Here is a 21,317-nt window from a genome sequence, read left to right on the forward strand (position 1 = left end):
TCCAGCTCTCTAAAAGAAGAGTTTGTATTTACCTGTATTTCACTGAGAACATGAAAACCCTGAGATTTCAGAGACCACAGCTATTCTGCTTCATTATTGTCATAGCAACAAATGATCTTGAAGCACTGTATGCAACATCTATAGCCTTTTGTAGTATAGCTCTAGCTACTAACTTGTTTTCCTTAATGGCCGGCATAAACTAGTCTCTGTACTCTGTGCAATTTAATTGATGAACTGCAAAACAAATGGTTATAGTTAATAAAATTATATTTTGCCATCTGTGTCCAGTAATGAGAAAATCTGAATTATAGGAATGAAAAAGAATGAAGTTTTCTGCCAAACAGATCAATGCCTCCCACCCCTTTGTCAGCATTAAATTAGATGTTATCTGTTGCTGTGCATTTCTCTCATTGGTTGCCATGGCTAATGGGAATTTCAGCCAAAATGGACATATAGGAATCCTGCTAGACCAGGAGGAGTATAATATCTTTGTCTTTCTATGAGCCTGTGTAGTATGAGTCTACAATGTTGTTTGGTCTGAGTGCATCCAAGTCTCATTTGTGGGAAGGCAGTTTGCTCAGCTCTGCGGCGTTATTTGCTGTTACAAAATCTTATCTATTTCTACAAAAGAAATCTAGAGGATATGTGCAGTTTTATTCCTAAAGCTCTGAAGGATTTCAAAATCAGCTGGAGCTGACGGCAAATCTGGCGCTGCCACAGCACCTTGAAGGATGATTGCAACAGCACAACAGTGCACCTTGGAAACACACATTCTTTTTTCCCCGGGTTCACATCCTGAGTGGTTTGGTCTCTTGATATACACTGTCTGGATTCTTCAGAAAGAGGCCACCACAATTACGAAGAAATAGAACAAGAAAAACACAACACAACACCAAACACAAAAACCAACAAACTTTCACAAGCTTTCCAGGAACCTACAATATCAACAGTTCTGATAAAGAGGGATGGTCCTCATGTAGAAGATACCAACATACTTTATGTTGATAAACTGACTTCCTACACAACGCTAAGGATCTAGACCATTTCCTTAGACTTTAGAGAGGCAGACTACTAGAGGCAATATGGATAGTATGTGTTCCTAGTCACTGTAGATAAAGAAGATGCAATGCTATTGAGCACAGTGTTGGGAGTAGCAGCTCTACTCACGTTCTACCCATTACCTTTCAGATTTTGAAATATTCATTGTTTGGATTAACACGTATGTCCAGATCTAAGACAAATCTCGATGGGCCTAGGTGTATTGCCAAAACAGCTCCTATTTTTTCCAACACAGTAGCATCAACTTCTGCTTTAGTCTTCGTCTGTTGATCTATAAAGTGCCCTTAACCAGTCATCTCACATTCCTATAAGTTTTCCATCAGATGTAACATTTTACTGGCCATTTTTCATTCTCAGGATGCAAATAAGAAAAACAGACTTGAGGTCTTGAATCCCATGAACTGTGCAAGCGACAGATGCCATTTCTAATTATTTTCTTCGACACCGTGGGCCATCCGTTCAAGAGCTCAGCCACCGCAAACACAACCTGCTTCCCAAAACATTACACTTTTCGGTGTGTAACTATCAAAAGCTTTGTGTAGCAGGACTTCTGAAATAAGTCCTTTGTATTTTCAGCTTATCAAACCTGTTAGTGAAAACGTTGTGCAAGTGCCTTAAGAAGACAAACCAAATGTACAGTCCATGGTCCTGACTCGATTCCAAAGCGAAACTCCATCTGTACAAACTCTGTTTAGTACGGTTAACCTCAGAAAATTAATACCAAAGTCTTTAACATAGATTGCTTCTAAATGATCCCTGTTTCTGTATTAGCCTCCTTCCCTATAAAATGACACTACAGTCAGAAGAATCTGATGAACCTGAACTCAGTGACATTTATGCGACGTTTTGGAGGCTGTCGGAGCAAAAGTTCTAAAAAAGAAATAAATCTGGGTTTTCTTTAATGAGAGGCATAAGACTTCCCCTCATTCCATAATGCAGCATTCATAAATATGGAGAAGAACAGCTAATATTTTAATTCTAAGCAATTTAGATTTAAACAAAAAAACCACACACACACAATGTGCAGCTGTTAGTAATGAGCTAAGAAGCTTATTAAAAATATCATGATGGATATTAATATAATCCACATTAATGCAGAAAATCTAAATGAAAAATAAACATGTATTATAAAATACTGCAGTCTTTAGATTTTGAGAAAGTGACAGTCCTCTTAAAATTAACTAATTAAGACTAAGTGCAAAATTGGGTGTAATTAATAGGAAATTCAAAATAAACAGGAGAAAACTGATTTCCAAACCTGACTTTTCTTTCATGAAAACTTAGGAAAATTCCTGAAACGGGTGTTGTCTCTCCTTTATCTTCCTCCACGCTGCACATCTATGAGAACACCGGCCAAGGTGGGTACCGCTTTCTATAGCGCCGTGTGCCCGCGGGATCTGACTGAACACCCTGGACTGTGGGCCTAGGCCCGACTTTTCTTTTCCATTGAAAATGTCACGTAAGCGAGACCTTTTCAATCTGTGCTCATCTCCTCAGATCGTTCTCTGCTGCCACAGCATGGTGCTCAGCTGCTGTTTGAAAACATGGAAAAGAGGATATTTATCAGAGAACGCAGTTCATTTCATGTACCAATACGATTGGTCGCCACGTAAGATCTCTTTAAAAGAGTATTAAAAAGCCTTTAAGCTCTATTTTATATTTACTAAGCAAAAAGTTTTCAATTAAGTACCTACTGCTTTACATTAAAAAGCTCCTGTCTGTCTCCTCATGTTATTTGCATGTTATTTTGTCTAAAAAAGAAAGAGAAATACTGCTTTCGGTATTCGCAGATAAGAGCAGCGCTTCAACAGAAGCTTGCACTTTCTAGAAATACACTCTTTCTTCGCTACTATTATGATCTTCTAAAATAAAATACATTAGAATGCAACATGATGTCTTACAGTAAGGATGGCACCAGCCTCCCTTACATGTAAATTCAATGTCCTTCTTCATTGCGCTACTCTATGATTCAAAAATCCACTCCGAACAGTGCAGAAAAGCGAGGGCCATTAAAACCGCACTGCAATTAAGAATGGATCGCAGGCTACATACAATATCTCCCAGAGATTTTCACACACATTTAACTTGATGTCATGAACTGTGCCAGTGACTTCAACAGAACTATTTAACACGTTTAAGTTTAAATCTATGCTTAAGTGTTTCTTTGGATCAGAGCCACAATGCTTGGTCTACAAAAAATATGCAAACAAGATTTAACGTATTTAGAGATTTTAATACATTCTGTTTACGATATGTGTCTAGTATAAAGCTAAATCAATAAATAGTTCTTTCTTTGGTTATATTAAAAGTCATAAATCCAAACCCTTTGGACCGAGCAGACTTTAAAATCGTTAGGTAAGCCTGAGCCCTACAGGTAACGTGGGCCAGACTAACCGTGTTCCGGATCTTGATCAACAGTCAAGGAACACGGATTGCAATCCAGCTCCAGCCCCACAGCTGCATTACACAGTCACCACTCCGGAGATCTAAATAGAAAGCGACTCGAACACAGTGGAAATCCCAGCAGAGTCAGCGCAGTGAAGTGCTGCGGGGCAGACGTAGCTAATAGCTCCACATAGCGCGGTTTCCCCTACGTGCAAGTCCATTCCGCATCAGTACCAACATGCTGATTACAGCTTAATGCTGTGCTGCAAAAGAGGGAAAACAAATTCCTGCAAGTGGACGTGAAAGAAGAATGAATGTATTCCAGGTTTTTTGTAGGTTTCTAAGGCCCACACGTATCTTTGAAATATCTGTGTGTCCTTAGGGCTACCAGGTTAACTTTAAGACCTTTACACTGGTGTATATGCAGGACCTCAGACTTGCTTTTCTGATTGAATGATATTATTGGTTGTACTGTGATATTTTCCAAACACCAACCAAAAAAAGAAGTTCTAGTGAGCAAGGCACTAAAGGTGGAGAGTGAAACAGGTGCTCCTGTCCCCAGCAGCTTAGGGTGCAATAACTAAAGGTGGCTGCCCAGATCTGGGGATCGAACTGAGCGTAAGGACAAAGTTTGTTTTCCATTGGGATCGCAGTTGTCACACTGAGTAGTGTGGCACCCAACCAAGCAGCAGAAAGTGCTGAGAACAAGAATGAGTATAATCTGGTGCTTATCGGAAACTTGCCATTACCATGAAACAAGGATTCACGCTCGGAAATGCCTTCCAGCACCCGGGTGCCAGTTCAGGTACATCGGGATGACTGACTACACCTGGGGTGTCAAACGCATTTTCACTGGGGGCCACGGTGGCCTCACAGTTGCCTTTAAAGGGCCAAATGTAACTTTAGGACTGTATAAATGTAGGAGTAGTTTGGCACCCCTGGACTAGATCATTATGTTTTATCTCCAGATTGAAGCCTAGACAAACCACCTATCCTGCCAGTTTCTCTGGAAATTAGGCTGTATCTATTAGAGGACGGATCAAACAAAAAGCACGTAAGACTTAAGGACAGGGAAGACAGGTCGTAGATGAGGATATGAAGTTAAATGAAACGGTAGTGAGATGTGGATATTGAGTGCACAGAAGAGAACACAAGAACACAACATAGCCAGGTGGGGATTGGTCTCTTCTCCCAGGCATCAGCAATAGGACAAGGGGTCATGGGCTTCAACTCTGCCAGGGGAAATTTAGGCTGGATATTGGGAAGAAATTCTTTACGGAGAGAGTGCTCAGGCACTGGAATGGCTGCCCAGGGAGGTGCTGGACTCACCGGCCCTGGAGGTTTTTAAACTGAGTTTGGACATGGCACTGAGTGCCGTGATCTAGTAAACAGACTAGAGTTGGACCAAGGGTTGGACTCGATGATCTCTGAGGTCTTTTCCAACCCAGTCCATTCTGTGATTCTGTGAACTGCCTCCTGTAGTCCTGGTATGTAAAATACCTAAAAGCTATTTTGCATTTGACATTGGATTGGACAACGCAAAGAGATAAGGGGAATGAATGGGGAAAAAACAAAGCAGAATAAGTAACATAAGAACAGCAAAGAAATGCCACAACTTCACCCTTGTACTTCGCTTTGAAAAGCGTAGAGGAAACGGAAAGCCAGGGCAGGGCAGCTGTGCGGCGGGGAGCGGGATCGCCACGCGCGGGACGGAGAGCCCGCCAGGGGAACCCAAGAGCTGCTTTCAGGAGATTTTCTCCTTATATGAATCATCACAGGTTTTCTGCAGGCGATTTCTTAACTCAATGGATCCTTTGCAAAGCTGCTTTTGTTTCCTGTGAAACTCCAAACGTTTTTTTCCTAAGAGTTTCTAAACAAGCGAAAGCAGTAATAAAATGTGAGCTGCAAAACCCACTGGAGATGTGAACCTGCCTGCCCAAGTTATGATTTTTCACTCAAAGGTGAACAGCTATTTGTGCAAATCCTTCTAGAAATTATTTTACTATATCAAACAGTGCTTTTCTGGAATCTGAGAAATAACCAAGCTTATGCATTTAGTGACCTTACACAATACAAACTGTATATTATTATTTTATTGAGTTTGTTTTTTCTAAAACTACATAATGCTGCCCACCTTAACCAAAGTATTCCTTGTTTTCAGCAGGAACAGTTGTATACATCCTATAGACAGATGGCAACCTTCGACAGTAACGTAGTTTTGCCTGTTTTTCATTGTCTATGATTCCCACAATCCAGTTTATCTGCCAGAACTTCCTTTAAATTCTAACAATGAATTTTTCCTTAAAACTGATGGTATAGAATAGTTCCCTGTTATTTTTCATGTTATTTATATAATTTCCCTGGTAGCACACTGTGCTATTTTATCCTGTAAATCATATTTTATTTCTGAAAGAACTGCTGCTGGTGTTATTTTTAGCTCCAACTCTGCTGATATCCAACCCAGCTCAGAAAATGGCTGTAGGAACATTTAAAACCTCACGTACAGTTTTGGGATGACATTCGCTGCCTGAGTGCTGTGGGAACAGCACTACTATAATATACGAGTAAATATATACACCACGGAATAAAGAGAAGAGGCCCCGAACATACATGTAGGTGCACTCTTACATTCTAGAGAACGAGAAGTTGACTTTTTTAAAGCGTTGTTTCTGGGGCCTTTTTCAGACCAAGTAAATTGCCACAAATTGCATTTAGATGACATTTCAACCCAGTTGCAGCCGAATCCCTTGGAAAGTACAGAAAGCGATGCCAACACGATTTGAAAGGCAGGATATAGCACACCGAACCTGTAACTTCTATTTTTCCCAAAGACAAAGAGTATACTTTTCTTTTACAGAACTGTTATTACGTAACCTAACTCTGAACGCAGAAATGGGAAATTTAACCTTAGAAAATTGGCTATTTTCTTTGCTTCATGCTTTAAAACAGTCATAACTGAGCAGTTAAAAATGGACCAGTAGATACCGGTAGAACTGATCAACTATTTTTACAGGGGTACCCAGTCATTTAGACGGTAAATAAGGGATATTTGATCAATGAACCAGCAATGTGACATCTGGTGCGCAGTGTCAGAGTCTTGGGCCTCAATCTGATCTCTGATACCAGCATAAATCAGGAGTAACTTAGTAAATTAAAAGCACACACCCAAGCGGCATGAAGTCAGGATGAAACACCCTGTGCTCCAATCTGTTTCACTATCTCATGTCTGACTTAAGAGACTGGCTCGCTTTCAGAGCTCTACATTAGACATATTGCCTTCTTGTTTTAAAATATGTATGTTTAATATTTAATTTAACAGAATTCCATCTTCCAGTCTCTGCGTATTGTGGAAAACCCTCTGAGGCTTGTGGTTTGCATGTGCAGTTGCAATTCACCTCAACTATAATTCGGAAGCATCATTACCTAATGGGGTGAAAGGAAGTATCTGGCTCCAATTAATCTTGCCTCTCTTTTGAGAGAGTAATGAAGATACTGCCAAGCCGGTGGTGATTTGTGAAGTGGGCTGCAGGAGTTGAGCCAGGCTCACCAAAACTCGTTAATTTATGATGTGTGATAGTGGATTACTATTAGAGGTACGGGTCTCATCAATTGTCCACACACTTCAAGTGTGCACAGCTCATTTAGACCTCTAGTTTCAAGTGATGACACCCTCACAAGCTTTGCCAACTCTGAAACATTAGTTATACTGCTACATGTAGCTGTTATTACACATAAGGCTGGATAAGTATCATAAAATAGGTTCTGTAAATGTAAATTGAGCCTGTAGTTATATTTTCACAGAAATAGAAACATTACTTTAAAGTATGTTATGCTGCAAATATTGCATAATATATGCTAAGATGAGAGGCACATCAATAATATACCAAACAGCTTATTTAACCATTTTTAAAAATGCTCATGTATTTAGAACTTGTGATTTGTAGGCACAAACTGTAGAAAGTCTGAAGTTACCTAAGGCCGACAATGGCAGAAAGAAAATGGCCATTTAAATGACACCTGGGTGACCATCATAGCTATCTTGCAGGAGAGACTATTTTCAAGACCATTTGGCACATCGAGAATGTGAGATAGCTCTCTGAAGTAAAGGATATAAACATTAAAAGGTCAGAAATAGAACAGCAAAGTTATCCGTTCACGCTGGCAATGGGAGCGTTTGCCATTTGGCTCGAACTACTTTGCCATTCTGCATCCTAATGACAATTACACGTCCCACACTGATATTTCACTTTCAATTTTCATAGAATTAGTGAAAGTATTTAAGGAGTTAATGGAGGCATAGTACTTTCTTTAGAGAAAATATGAAATTAGATTAGAAATTAGATTGCCTTGAAAACATTACGTGAAGCAAAATGTGCACTCAGAAAGCCTTCAGGAGCAATTACATAAGCGCGGTTTCTTGTGACTTGCATTTTACTGTTCCACGACAAAGAAAAATCATAATTAAACAAAAATTCCAAAGATCTGTGGTGAGATTCTGTTGTCTCCAAGAGGCACATTGCAGAACTTCATAAGCCAGGAGAAGTGAAGCTGTTTCATACTGCTCTCCACCCTCACAAGCACTGGGACGAGCCAGCGGTGGCAGCTGGACAGATGTGCCGCAGCCTCGGACTGCAGCCTGTCCTCAGACAGCACCGCCGAGTTACCTCGCACCGTGTGCTGCCGGGGTATCGTCCCTTCGCCAGGAATAGAGCTTTTAAGGCCTCTTTATGCCAATCTGCTCCCTCTTACCTTACATAAGGGGCCAGAGCGGGGCCGGGGCTCGCTCCCCTAGCTCTGACTCCATCCTACACGCACGCAATCCTCCAAAGCACAGCCAGCCCCTGCTCTGAGGCAGTGCTGTGCAGCGAGGACTGAGGGATCCCGGTTCTCACCATTTAAAGATGTATGATAGCAACAAAGCTCTATCTTAAAATATTTAGCTTGCAGAGAACTTATGGAAATTGTCTATTCAAGCTCAGCAAAGGCATTAAATTACCAAGCTGTTCTAGGACAGTTGTGCGTGGAGAAGAGCCAGAAATGCTCCGAGATTGTAACGTTCCTCACAAAGATTGCAGCGCGAGCCTGATTCAGAAGCTTTTTATACAGATCGGCATGGTGAGCTGCAAAATGTTACCATAGCCATTTCTGCAAAACATACTGTCTGTGTACATATAGATATAAAATCAGGACTTATACGCAGCATATTTCCTGCACATTTTGAGTGGCATCTGTTTGCTTAGCTTGGTGAAATATGAAAAATAATATTTAGCAACTACTGGTAACACAATGTTAACAAGATTTGGGAGCACAGCTCTGTCAAAATGCAGATAAAAGACAAAGCCCCCTATTTCAGTGTTTTCATCACTCAGATCAGGGTTTGATTAATATGCAAATGTGACTGTTTATACACTATTTTCAGAGTGAAAGGAAACAAATTCAGTTTCATTACAGAATTAATGATAGCTCTGCCCTCTAAGATTAATAATTAAAACCCTAGACACATTAAAATGATAGTATTCCTTCTACCCTCTGAAGATTTTACTTTCCTATTTTTTTTTAATATCCCTTTCTATCATAATTGTTTGTCCTCCTAATTGGAATGATTAATAATTAATGCCAGTTCAGGAACATCTAATAGTTATCTTTAGAACAAGAACCGTGCTTGACTGACAAAAGGGTCAAAGCGCTTGCTTTCGTTAATTCTATTTTTAGCCTTATCCATAAGTTAGTTTATCACCCAAGTTTCACGCCACCGTAGGTATCTCAATGTCCTGCTCTAAATCTGGAAACCTGTTATTTATTCTAAGCAGGCTATACATGTTATTTCATCCTGATTGTCACGATATATGCTGGGCTTCTTAAAGGCCCGGCTGCTGGGATCACCAGCCTTCACCGCAATCAGTTTTCTTTTCCTGACACACACACACAAGTTCAGACCAAATCGAATCTCAGAGAAGATATTAAGACTGTGGAACGAGCGCACTAAAAATGCAAAAGGACCTCTACTGAGACCCTAAATCTCTTTCAATTTCAAATTACCAAAATAGACCTTTTAAGAGTAAATAAAAAAGGTCATTTGCGTATGTTTCGCATGATTTTACCAAGAAAAGATATACTCCGGTTCCAAAGACACAGATTTATGTTTGAATGGAAAAGCTTTTCCTTAAGACAAATGGACAGAATACTCTAAAAACCACATTTCTTCAATACAGCTGTTTCAGTTTCATCTTTAAATGTCTTTAGAGGTGAACTGACCCTACAGGGGAATTTAGCATTGCTTTGCATATTGCAAAGGAAATATTTACGTGAAATTAAATGAGCGTTTGTCTGTATTTCCCCATGCAGGTACGCTGCTTCCTCGTGTGTCATTGACCACAGTGAAACGAATCTATGTGTGTGTACTTTAGCGGGGATGATAAATGGGTCTATAAGCATTTAAGGGCAGGCATTGGTGCTGCAGCCTGCCAGCTGGCAAGCGTGGCCGCCACTTACCACGCTGAGCGCCAGCAGCTCCCTGCAGAAGTAGCCCATGCTCCTCCGCTGCAGGCTGTCCAGGTAGTGCTGGAGCCGAGTGTACGTGTAGGGGTAGCAGTAGGCGAACTGGTAGGTGTCATCCTCGCGGTCAAAGCAAAAAGCAAAGGACATGACGTAGTTCTTCCTGTGGTCCGGGCAGCGGTAGTAATACACGTTTTTAGAGGGTATTCTTTGCCTAAGAAACAAAACATATGCACACGTTGACACAGATATACATTGGCAAAAGAAATCTGGACAAAAAGGCTATGCGAGATTCAGGTTTCCTCGCCAGAGCAGGGGAGAGCATCTCACAAACGGAGAAACCCGCTGCCATGAAGCAAAAAGGATGCACAGGCGGTTAAATTCTCCTCTGCTTTGCTGTTAAACCGGTGCAACCTCACACCGCCACGCTGACCAGGGCTCTGCTGGAGCGCGGCTACAGCCCTCACACCAGCCCCATTCACCAGCGCACAGCCGAGGGACATCTAACGAAGTAACTCCAACAGAACTCTTACTGACGCTCAGGACATCTTTATATTTTTCATTATCGTTAATAGTCAGGATCCTTAATTTATCAACACCCAGCCAATGAATGGAGGAAAAGATACATTTTTAAGGTGACAAAATAAAACCAAAAGGCAAACAACAAAAAACTTCAGGTGTGGAAAATAACCTGGTCCTAAATTGGTAAGCAAAGGAGAAAAGGGTATTTGGTCCTGCTCCAAATTGGACTGCTGCCCTCCGCAAGATCTCTGGCTTTGGGAACTGACAAGATAAAAATGAATATACATGATAGTAAATAACTCTAATAGAGACATTTATGTCATTGCTATCAAGCTGGTATCTCTTTAAGGAATAACAAATGCCTGCCTGACATCTTTCATCCAACTTCAATGATGCCGTTATTTCTCAACAGAAATAACTAACATTTCAGAGATGGGTCAAACACGTGTTCTATGGACCAGAGAGGTTCAGTATTTCTGTCTGTACAGTTTCTTTGTTTTGCAGGTGGGTTGTGGATCTCTGTGTAGCCAGGCGATTCTCTAGTCATGCCATGCACTTGTAATTGGCTGTAACTCACTTACCAGCCATGTTTGGCAACAAAACACTGTGGTCCTGCAGACTCTAACTGATTCAATTACACATTATAAACAGGTCTGATCTAATGACTGGAGCAGATCTCAGCTAAACTGGGATCATCGTGAGGAAAAACGTAATAAGATTTGCAGACATAGTGGCAGTAATGTGCCTCTTTGTAATAGTTCTGAGAAGCAGCTCTGCTGCAGAGCATCAGTTTGGGCCTTTCATTGCTAATATGAAATAGAGGACAAAACCTTCTCATTATGCAGAAGTCCATGTTTGCCAATTAGCAGTAGTTAAAGAGTCTGATCAGCAAGACTCAGGAGCTACAGAGGGAAACAGAAAAGAATTGAGGTGTTCTTGAAAAAGTACAATAAAGACCCAGCGACGCAGTTAATTAGACTTGAAATAAGAATTTATTTACCCCTTTTATTGCCCTGGTTCTTGAACACTCAGGGCTTCCAGAATTTACTTCAGTATTTTTCGTTAAATGAGGCACTTGCTCAGCACTAAGATCTGAGAACTAGATACAAGCAACAAATGTGAAGGACAGAAAAACAATTCTTGAATTTTTTTAAAAGTATCGGTAGGGAAAAACCAGCACCAGGCGTCTGCAGGCACAACTCTCACCTCATCGGTTTCTCCAGTATCTTAACATATTTCTGTCGTTCACCCTCACTCTGGAGTGCTATAGGACATCCCTCATTTGATCTCAAATCAAGCAGATGATATGGCAGTGGGTAAATGTATTCTAGCTCCCAGTCCTCAAACCGTAATGCAAGTTTAAACAGTGTGTTGCTGAGTTGTTGAACTTTATTTGTTTCCAAATTAGCAGGGGAGAAATAATAAAGTACCAGCCTCACTTTGTGCTATAAAAATTTCATGTAAAATGAGACCAATAGGAGGAAATTCAGGATTTTAGAAAGGCTAACGCTAATTGAAATTCATCTCCTGATAGTTCATGTTTAAATGACATGTAGTTCTCCTTGGTTCGATAACTTTCTACTTTTAAGCAAGTTGAAGACAACTTTGTTAATGTATTGAAGGCACTTTTGATATTTCATTCCCGTTCCCCTTCATTATAGAAGCTAAGCATCTGTTTTATTATCCACTTTGACACATCACTTTATGGCCGCATTTGGCTATTATGGCTAATCTTGATGTCTAGGACATCTGGTATTGACATTTCACTATCTGGTGTCTGACACGGCAGCACAAACCACCCTCAGTTCCTAGGTTTAAATTCACCCTCTCAGGGCAGAAAGTGCCCAAACTCTTAATTCAAACCATATCTTCCAAAAATAGTTATAATAGTACTCCTGTCAGTGCTAATCTATTTTTATCTCTCCCAGCACTTTGTCAGTGCTAATCTATTTGTGAGTCATATAGAGAAAGAGGGTTAGTGTTTAGATACCAACAACGCGTCTTTACACACAGGAGCCTAATCAGATTGAGATCTTATCGGGGAATCAAAGGAGAAAAAGAAAGAAATATCAAGAAAAAAAAGGGAAGGAAAAAAGAAAGGGGACACTGTGCTAGATATCGCCAACCGAGTTTTTGATAAGGAAAAGACATTGCTCAGTTCTTGAATTAACCTTTGTGTCCTAGACGCACTATTGTTTACTCTTTCCCTTTTTTGTTCTATGCCTTCTGGAAAAGGACACCCACACACTGTGGCAGCAGCTGCTCCTATTAATTTAAAGCTATTACAAAAATTAAAATTAAACCCAATTACTTTGGCTGGTTTATAGCCGGGGAACGGCTTAGTCTGATTGTTCCCTCTGGTTATGGACAAAAACAATATTCCTACCTACAGGCAGCTGCCAGTGGAATACTAATGCATCTAGGGCCTGGCAGGGACAGATTCAGAATGCACAGTCTAACTGCTCTGCTTACTAGAGAAAAATATCTTATCGTGGATCTGCAGAGACGCACCAACCCCTTACACCCTCCGTCACAACGAAGCTGATCTGGAGTTAGAGGTAGGAAAGCAGAATGATGGTGCAAAGCTTAATGCTCAGATTTGTCCTTCTGCACTTCCAGGCAGCTCTCACCAAGAAACGCACCCTGCTAACTGATACACAACCACCACCAAGAAACGCACCCTGCTAACTGATACACAACCACCACCAAGAAACGCACCCTGCTAATTGACACACAACCACCACCAAGAAACACACCCTGCTAATTGACACACAACCACCACCAAGAAACGCACCCTGCTAATTGACACACAACCACCACCAAGAAACGCACCCTGCTAATTGATACACAACCACCATCAAGAAACGCACCCTGCTAATTGACACACAACCACCACCAAGAAACGCACCCTGCTAATTGACACACAACCACCACCAAGAAACGCACCCTGCTAATTGACACACAACCACCACCAAGAAACGCACCCTGCTAATTGACACACAACCACCACCAAGAAACGCACCCTGCTAATTGACACACAACCACCACCAAGAAACGCACCCTGCTAATTGACACACAACCGCCACCAAGAAACACACCCTGCTAATTGACACACAACCGCCACCAAGAAACGCACCCTGCTAATTGATACACAACCGCCACCAAGAAACGCACCCTGCTAATTGATACACAACCACCACCAAGAAACGCACCCTGCTAATTGATACACAACCACCACCAAGAAACGCACCCTGCTAATTGACACACAACCACCACCAAGAAACGCACCCTGCTAATTGATACACAACCACCACCAAGAAACGCACCCTGCTAATTGACACACAACCACCACCAAGAAACGCACCCTGCTAATTGACACACAACCACCACCAAGAAACGCACCCTGCTAATTGATACACAACCGCCTGGATGCCGGCGCTGCCGAGGAGTCAGTTCAAGGAGAACCAGCCCACTTCGAAGTGCAGCCAGAGAGCACAACATGGGAGCAGCTGATTTCCAGCCTTTTTTTAGAAATGTATTTACAGAAATGGAGCTTCATATTTTACATCATTTTGAAACAAATTCAGGCTGCCTAGGACTTAAGGACAGACGCAAAATTCTTTCTGTCAAAGGAAGAGGAATCAGAAACAAAGACTTTCTCTCTATTTTGACTCTCATAGTCCAGCACTAGTTTGAATTTCTTCTCCCGTCTGACAAGGGAGGACCCTCAACTCAACAGATTCGTGGCTCCAAGTGTGAATGCATATGTGCTTGTCTGTTGCTATATGTTTGCTATGCTGTAGTCTGGAGCCAAGACATTTAATCTGCTTTGGTAGCGTGCAATAAGATCAAATTTGTCAGTTTACAAAAAGAAAAGGGAAAGAAAATGGAGTCCTCATTCAGTGTCCAAAAGCTGAACCCTCCAGAGGGCCCAGGACTGTCCTCCTGGCTGCTGCAGTGGGCACTGAGGGGTGGTACACACACCTGACCTGCAAAGGTTTATCCTAACTATCGTCCTATTTTGAACATAATTTTAATTTCAGCTCTAGTCTGGCCATAATTTTGGTCTTAAAGACAAACTTTATCATCTGTTCTGCTTTTTTTTCTCTGCTATCCTATTGCCCTTTGAAAACTGGTGTTAATCAAAGCTTTGGGGAACAAACTGGGGGGTGGTGGGGGTGCTGCTGTGTGGCATCTGTTTTTTAAGCTTTAAACCCATAAAGGTGCTAATCAAATCCTTTTGTGGTACCAGAACACAAATAATTAGAAAATAACAATCCTTGGAGTGCTTTCCCCCCCCGTTGCACGGTCAAACAGGGAGCTCCTACCCAGCCAAATTCCCAATGACTTTAATGAGCAGCCTAAACCAGTCTTTGGACCACTTCTAATGTGGCACTCGTGAAGTAATTATCCAGTTCCTTGACTCCACAGGCTTGAGTTGACATATCGCAGCCAGTAAGCTTCAACGTGAAATGATGATATTTGGAGGAAGGAGAAAAAGCTGCAGGTGCTGTGAGAGATCAATGGCCAAAAGGAAAACCAAGTGATGTGGTTTGAAGGGAAACGCTCGAGTGAATCTGATTGCAATGAAGCGTTGGCTGTGGTGACACACTGTGGTGGCCGTTTCAACTGCCATCCATTTATAGATCTAGCGGTATAGCTTAACAATTCTGCAAATTTCCAAGCTTGTGTAAATAATTCAAAGGGGTGGACCTGAGTTACCATCTCAGAGGAACTTAAGCCTAAACTTTAAAGACATTTGAAGTACAAAACCTGATTCCAATTCAACTTTTGAAAATAACCTGCAGGATATTTATTGACTCTTCCCAAAACGCTGGATCTAGCTACTCCTTCTAAGTGTTCAAATTTTATTCCTAAAGCTGGATGTCCCTATTTATTAACTGCAAGAAATCCACCAAACTCTAAAGCAAATATAAGAAAGCAAATGATGCAGTGCGGCCTCCCCTTGCGGGAGGGCACTCTTCCCAATGGAAGGCCACTCTTCCCAATGGAAGGCCACTCTTCCCAACGGAAGGCCTCACTGCCTTCTTTCTCTCTTAGTCTAAGTCATTATTTTGATTCTTGCTTATTCTTGTTGACAAGCGGGGCTGCCCATCTTCCAAACTCCCAGCTTACTTGTGACAAAATAACTTTGTAGGGTTTTTAGGTGCACATAATTTTATATTTGATTCACAGAGCATGGAGTGACAGTGAATATGTCACAGAGTGTTAAATCTTTTTTACAGATAACTGAATGGGTTTTGGCACAGCTAACTCTGTTTAAGACACTACAAAATAAATCCTGCTTTTATTCTTCCTAATATGTATTCGAATACTCTCTAAATATTTTTATCATTTTTAACAGTTTATAATGCACCTCAAGGTTTTGCAGCTCTACCAATACCTGGTTTCTTAAGTATAAAAATCAAAATATTATGCAATTCAATGGCTTTCATAAAAATCAGGAAATCTAGACATCAAACACAGAGCTTTCAAAGGTGAATGTTAATTGAAATAATTAACTAACCTCCGTAACGATTGCTAGGGAATTCAAACAAAAGCAAAATGTACAAACCTGATTGTATTATAAAATCTCTGCATTCTTTGCCAACTCAAGAGGAAAACACGGAGGTTTTTTGCTATTCTTTTCTCTAAAACTTCCGTTGGTAATAAACATGGTAAAACCTCCTCAGTCTGGGTACCTGCAGCAGGGTTAGTCTAACCCGGCACAGTTATTTTAATGAGACCTGCACACCAGACAAATCAGTCTCACCAGCATATACTGAGATAGCAAAAATATCCTGAAGGTACATTATTATTGTTTCAGAACTTCAGATCCAAAACTTAGAAACGTATTCAAATGAGCAAATGTTATGTGAATAATTCAACGCTTTCACAGAATCATTTTGGTTTGAATAGACCCTCAGGATCATTGAGTCCAACCATGATGTAACTCTATAGCTCTAAACCATGTCCCTGAGAACCTCATCTAAATGCCTTTTAAACCCCTCCAGGGATGGTGACTCCAATACAGTCTGGGCAGCCTGTTCCAATGCTTCACAACCCTTTCCATGAAGAAATTCTTCCTAATACCCAATCTAAATGTCCCCTGGGCACCTCGAGGCCATTTCCTCTTGTCCTATTGCTACTCGGGAGTTGAGACCAACACTCTCCATGCTACAACCTCCTTGCAGGCAGTTGTAGACAGTGATAAGGTCTCCCCTCAGCTCCTGTTCTCCAGGATGAACACTTTCCTATGTGCTTGGACATGTTCAGAGAAAACTTGCTAAGGAAGTTTAAACAAAAACATATTTTCAACATAGTGCAGCGTTCTGACACGGAAAATTCAGCGGTGAGGAGAAACAAATGAAAAATAGGAGTGAGAAACATCCTTTAATCTGTTTGCAAAATACCCCACAGAAATGTGGTCCTTGCCCATAGACCAGTGTTCTAGGTCCTGTGATAATACCAATAACAAAAACACAATGACACTGTTCCACCTGAAGTCAGAGGGAATCAGTAGAAGTCATCAAGCCAAAAAGCAACCAGAAATGCTGAGGGAAGGACACACCGTGTGGGAAGCAGTTGAAGCGATATGGAAGGATCCCTATGAGCAGATCATGACTTTAAGATCTAAAGCAACGCTAAAAACCTGCCCATGGATTCTGCTGGCAGGTATAAAAACATTATCCTTCGGTTCACCAGAATAACCAAAACATCGTGAAGAGGGGAGGCTGCTAAAGTACAAGCAAAAATACTTCTTTGAATGACTTTTTAAGGATCTTCACTTAAGACTGGGCAACATTGCATCCCCCAAATGGAGAAGCGTTGTTTGAGGTTCTCCAAACCTCGGTAAGGTTTTGTGGGAGGATGTTTCCTTCAGTGTTGTCCAGCACTCAATCCCTTATCTCCCCTATCAAAACTTGTTCAGAGCAGTCCAGATTTATCACAGATCCCTCTTTTGACAAAACACTTTAACATGTCTCAGGGGCGCTGTTGGCTGGGGGCAACACTCCAAATCTTTCACCATCAGAAAGGAACAAGTGGTGTCTCCAGTGGACAAGCAGCCCATTTACCTTTCCTCCCTCCTGGCTACCACCAAACCAAAGCTGTATTCCCTCCTCCCTCTCTTGCTTATCCTGCCCAGTCACCAGAAGCTTCTACCGCAGTGACTTTCCTCTGAAGCTGCAGTTCCAACACTGCAATTATTCTACAGAAACTCTCTTTTAAGCTGCAGGGATAATGAATGGTGCTGCTTTTTTCTGCTGGCGAAATATGATTTGCCTACTGACCATGGGTGTTCCAGCCATGTGTTGCTTCAATAGCAATATCTCTATACAGTCCTTATAAAGGAAAGAAGAAAGAGAAGGAGAAGAGTTGACCTTCCACAAATATACTAGAACAGGAAAACAGGAAAGTTGGCCATACATGTGCAATGAATAGCAGAGAGGGATGCAGGAGCCGGCATTTCTGTCCTGATGGGCAGCTACTAAAAAGAAAGAGTCAATTTTCATTTTTAATACTCATAATCAAATTGGCAAATGAGAATTTGTGATAAGAAGCACTGAGGAAGGTAAAGAAAGAGAAAAGAAGCAGCATTTCAGAATGCCGCACCACCGCAATTCCAAAGCTTGGGACGTGTAGAAAAGAAAACCAAGGGTTTTTGGAAGTGATTGAAAAAGAGCAGCCACAAGTATTGTTAAAGAAGTGCGGAGATTTGAAAGAATTAAGTCAGCATAAATAACGTTGTACTAGAAAAAGGTAAGGACAAGAAATGCTCCACCTCAGCATATAAATCTGAAAACCACATGGCAATGCTTGTCCCAGCTTTGACCTATACCAGGCGCCCTGGCCGTAACAGAACAGATCTACCGACAGCTTCAGAAAACAGTTTGAATATACTGACTACTGACATCATGGAGAAAATAAGCATATAAAACACAGCAGAAAGTGTATCTGACTGCGTCTGAAAGGAAGACACGTTAGGACACTGAAAGGAGGAGACAAGACCAGCACACCACAAGCATACCAACGTCAAAGCAGTCAAACTATGTATCAGAACGACTTAGAATAAATGACCTTTTATGCTTTCCTCTTATCTTTCCTCTTATGCTTTAGAGAATCGTGTACTGGACAAATTTTAGGAAAGGCTTGGTGGGAAATAGCTTGCTCCTATTCAGAATCTCTTCAAAAGATGTTTATTTCAACCAGATTTTTCTCCAACAGCCGGTTCAAAGGAATACCAAAGAATTTCACTAAACTTCTCACCCATTAGTATAGTACTTTAGCGTCTTCATGTCCAAATTCAGCCTTTTACTCTGTTATTCTTTCATGTCTCCTCCACTATAATCTGACATACAATTCCTCCAGATTTTGTTGACTGGGAAACACGTACTTATAGGATCACACAGGCTATAGAACCGAGTCCTTGCGATGTTTGGATCACGTCTTGGCCTGGGAACGAGGGACCAACCTCAATACCAGATTCAAGTCCCTGAACTGCACCACCATAGACCACCGGGTCAGCTCTAATAGCCTCTTAGCCTCAATTACCTATTTAGCCTTTTCTTCCCTCTCCTCTTCGCCCCTATCCATCTGTTCATCTATTCCCACCACTCCCTGTTCTTCTGGAAGAGTAATTTTTAAAATCTATGTTAACTTCATTTAGGTTGGTCTCAAGTGACTTCTCCTCTATGCAAGAATAATTCATAAGTCTCGTAAGAGCCCCAACTTGAGGAAGTATTTCAGTAACATCTGAATTCTGAAATCCACGTTTAAAATGTTGATGATTTCACAGTCCAAATACAAAGCTGAGATTGTTAATTTATGTCATTTTGATGGGAATTTTAACTACCAAAAAAAGACGAATAGATATTAAATAGGTTTTTACCCATTGTATCTTTGTTGATACTGAGCTGCCCTTAGTAAGATCTGAAACCCTCTAGAAGCCTCAGCTTTCCCAGCATATATTATCCCTGATAAAGACCAGAGCATCTCTGACAGCAGATGATGTATGAGCAGGATAAAAACAGAAGAAAACAGGAAATTGTCATCATGGATCAGACTTTGTTAGCTGGGCAAACTTACTCATAATATTACGCTTCATCCTATCTTCTGTCTCCATGCAATGAAGACTGAGATCAGCAATTCATTTTTAATGTCCCATTTCTTACGCCTTCTAGCACCTTGTTCACTCTTTCCACCACAACAGCATCTCAAACGGCCTCTGCTATGGAACTGCCAACAGTAATGTGCAGTTTTTTCCCTTCTCCACGTATTAACTCCTCATTTAGCAGGATTCCACCTTCTTCATCCATCTGAGCAACTTGTTTACATCACTCAGAAGTTTCTAACAGTGTGGCTACAGGCTTAAATTACTTAAGTAATTACATCATTTGCAAGTGTTACCACCTAATCCTTCACCTTTTTTCCCCAGATCATTAATAAATACATTTAGCAAATGAGCTGGTAGGTCAGTTTAAGGCGCACAGCTGTTAGCCTTTTACTGCGATGAAAACTGGCCACTTAGCCCTCTGCCTTTTGGCTTCCCTGTCGGGTTTTGATCTACGATGATACTTGCCCTGTCACCATATGTGACTGCTGAGCCCTTGGAGCAGCGTCTGGTGACAGACTTTGTCACAAGCTTTCAGAGAGTCAAAGTACATCAAGCCAGGGGGTTCACCCCGCAAGTCTGGTGGCTGAAATCTAAAGGTGAGGAAATGTTCCCAGGAATTCCCACGGGGAAAGGGCACCTTGGCATCCGATGGAATCAAAGCCAGGCAAACAGAAAAGACTGCTGGGCAAGTCAGAAATACCTTCTTTTTGGCATGTACCACAATTGTAGTTTTTTAAGAGCATTTCTGTTACAAAGGGAGCTACTCCATGAAGGAAGTCTAGGCCAATGAACTGCCCAAGACAGTCAAACAGGGAAGAGAATTTAGCATCAAAATACAAAGGTTACACCTTAAACAAAAAAGGGGGGGGGGGGGAGGGGAACCCAAAAGATGTTGGAATTAAGAGCTTTTGCAAGATGTGTGGATACCAGCAGCTGCTTAAACCTTTGCCATGAACTGAGTGCCGAGGTCTCGGTGCTGTGATTGCTCTTCCGAGGGCTGAAACAACAGAACCCCTGAGCAGAGGGCTGGGAGCTCATGGCAGCGCTGAGTGGGATCGCCCCGGGCTGCAGCAGCTCTACGTGTGGCGAGCAGGGAGATGTATGGTGAGCAGGGAGAGATATGGCGAGCAGGGAGAGGTATGGCGAGCAGGGAGATGTATGGTGAGCAGGGAGAGGTATGGCGAGCAGGGAGAGGTATGGCGAGCAGGGAGATGTATGGCGAGCAGGGAGATGTATGGCGAGCAGGGAGAGGTATGGCGAGCAGGGAGAGGTATGGCGAGCAGGGAGAGGTATGGCGAGCAGGGAGATGTATGGCGAGCAGGGAGAGGTATGGCGAGCAGGGAGATGTATGGTGAGCAGGGAGAGGTATGGCGAGCAGGGAGATGTATGGTGAGCAGGGAGATGTATGGTGAGCAGGGAGAGGTATGGCTGGAGGAGTGAAGAGCAGCTAACACAAGTGCATCTATCAGGTCAGCGTACCCTCAGTTTGGCTTCACCACCAGGTGGTACTTGCTAATATCAAACTGAATAAAAGCAGATGACAACAACCTGGTAGCCCTGCTAGATGAAAAGACTATTGTTACAATGATATCTCAGGAACTGGTTATCATTACTCTGAGCATCTAGCGTCAGACTTCTCTTTTCTGCCTTTTCAGAAAACGTTGTTTATTTTACCATTTAATTCCTTTTAGTGAGTGGGGAAAATTTTCTCTCTGAGCACCGGTAAGCTCAGGACCAGTTT

At 41.7% G+C, this 21,317-nt stretch overlaps 1 protein-coding gene across 1 annotated transcript in view; it reads right to left on the bottom strand.

The window, feature by feature from the left end:
• The window catches only part of BEND5 (BEN domain containing 5), a gene marked incomplete at both ends in the record, with an annotated part of 551,257 nt that overhangs the window by 203,034 nt on the left and 326,906 nt on the right, over positions 1-21,317 (bottom strand). The window contains one exon of the mRNA XM_080348556.1: positions 9,937-10,153. Coding sequence (XP_080204682.1) covers positions 9,937-10,153 — 217 coding nt within the window. The remainder of the gene's footprint in view (positions 1-9,936; positions 10,154-21,317) is intronic.

This window comes from Nesoenas mayeri (assembly GCF_963082525.1).
Source record: "Nesoenas mayeri genome assembly, chromosome: 8".
Classification (NCBI taxonomy): domain Eukaryota; kingdom Metazoa; phylum Chordata; class Aves; order Columbiformes; family Columbidae; genus Nesoenas; species Nesoenas mayeri.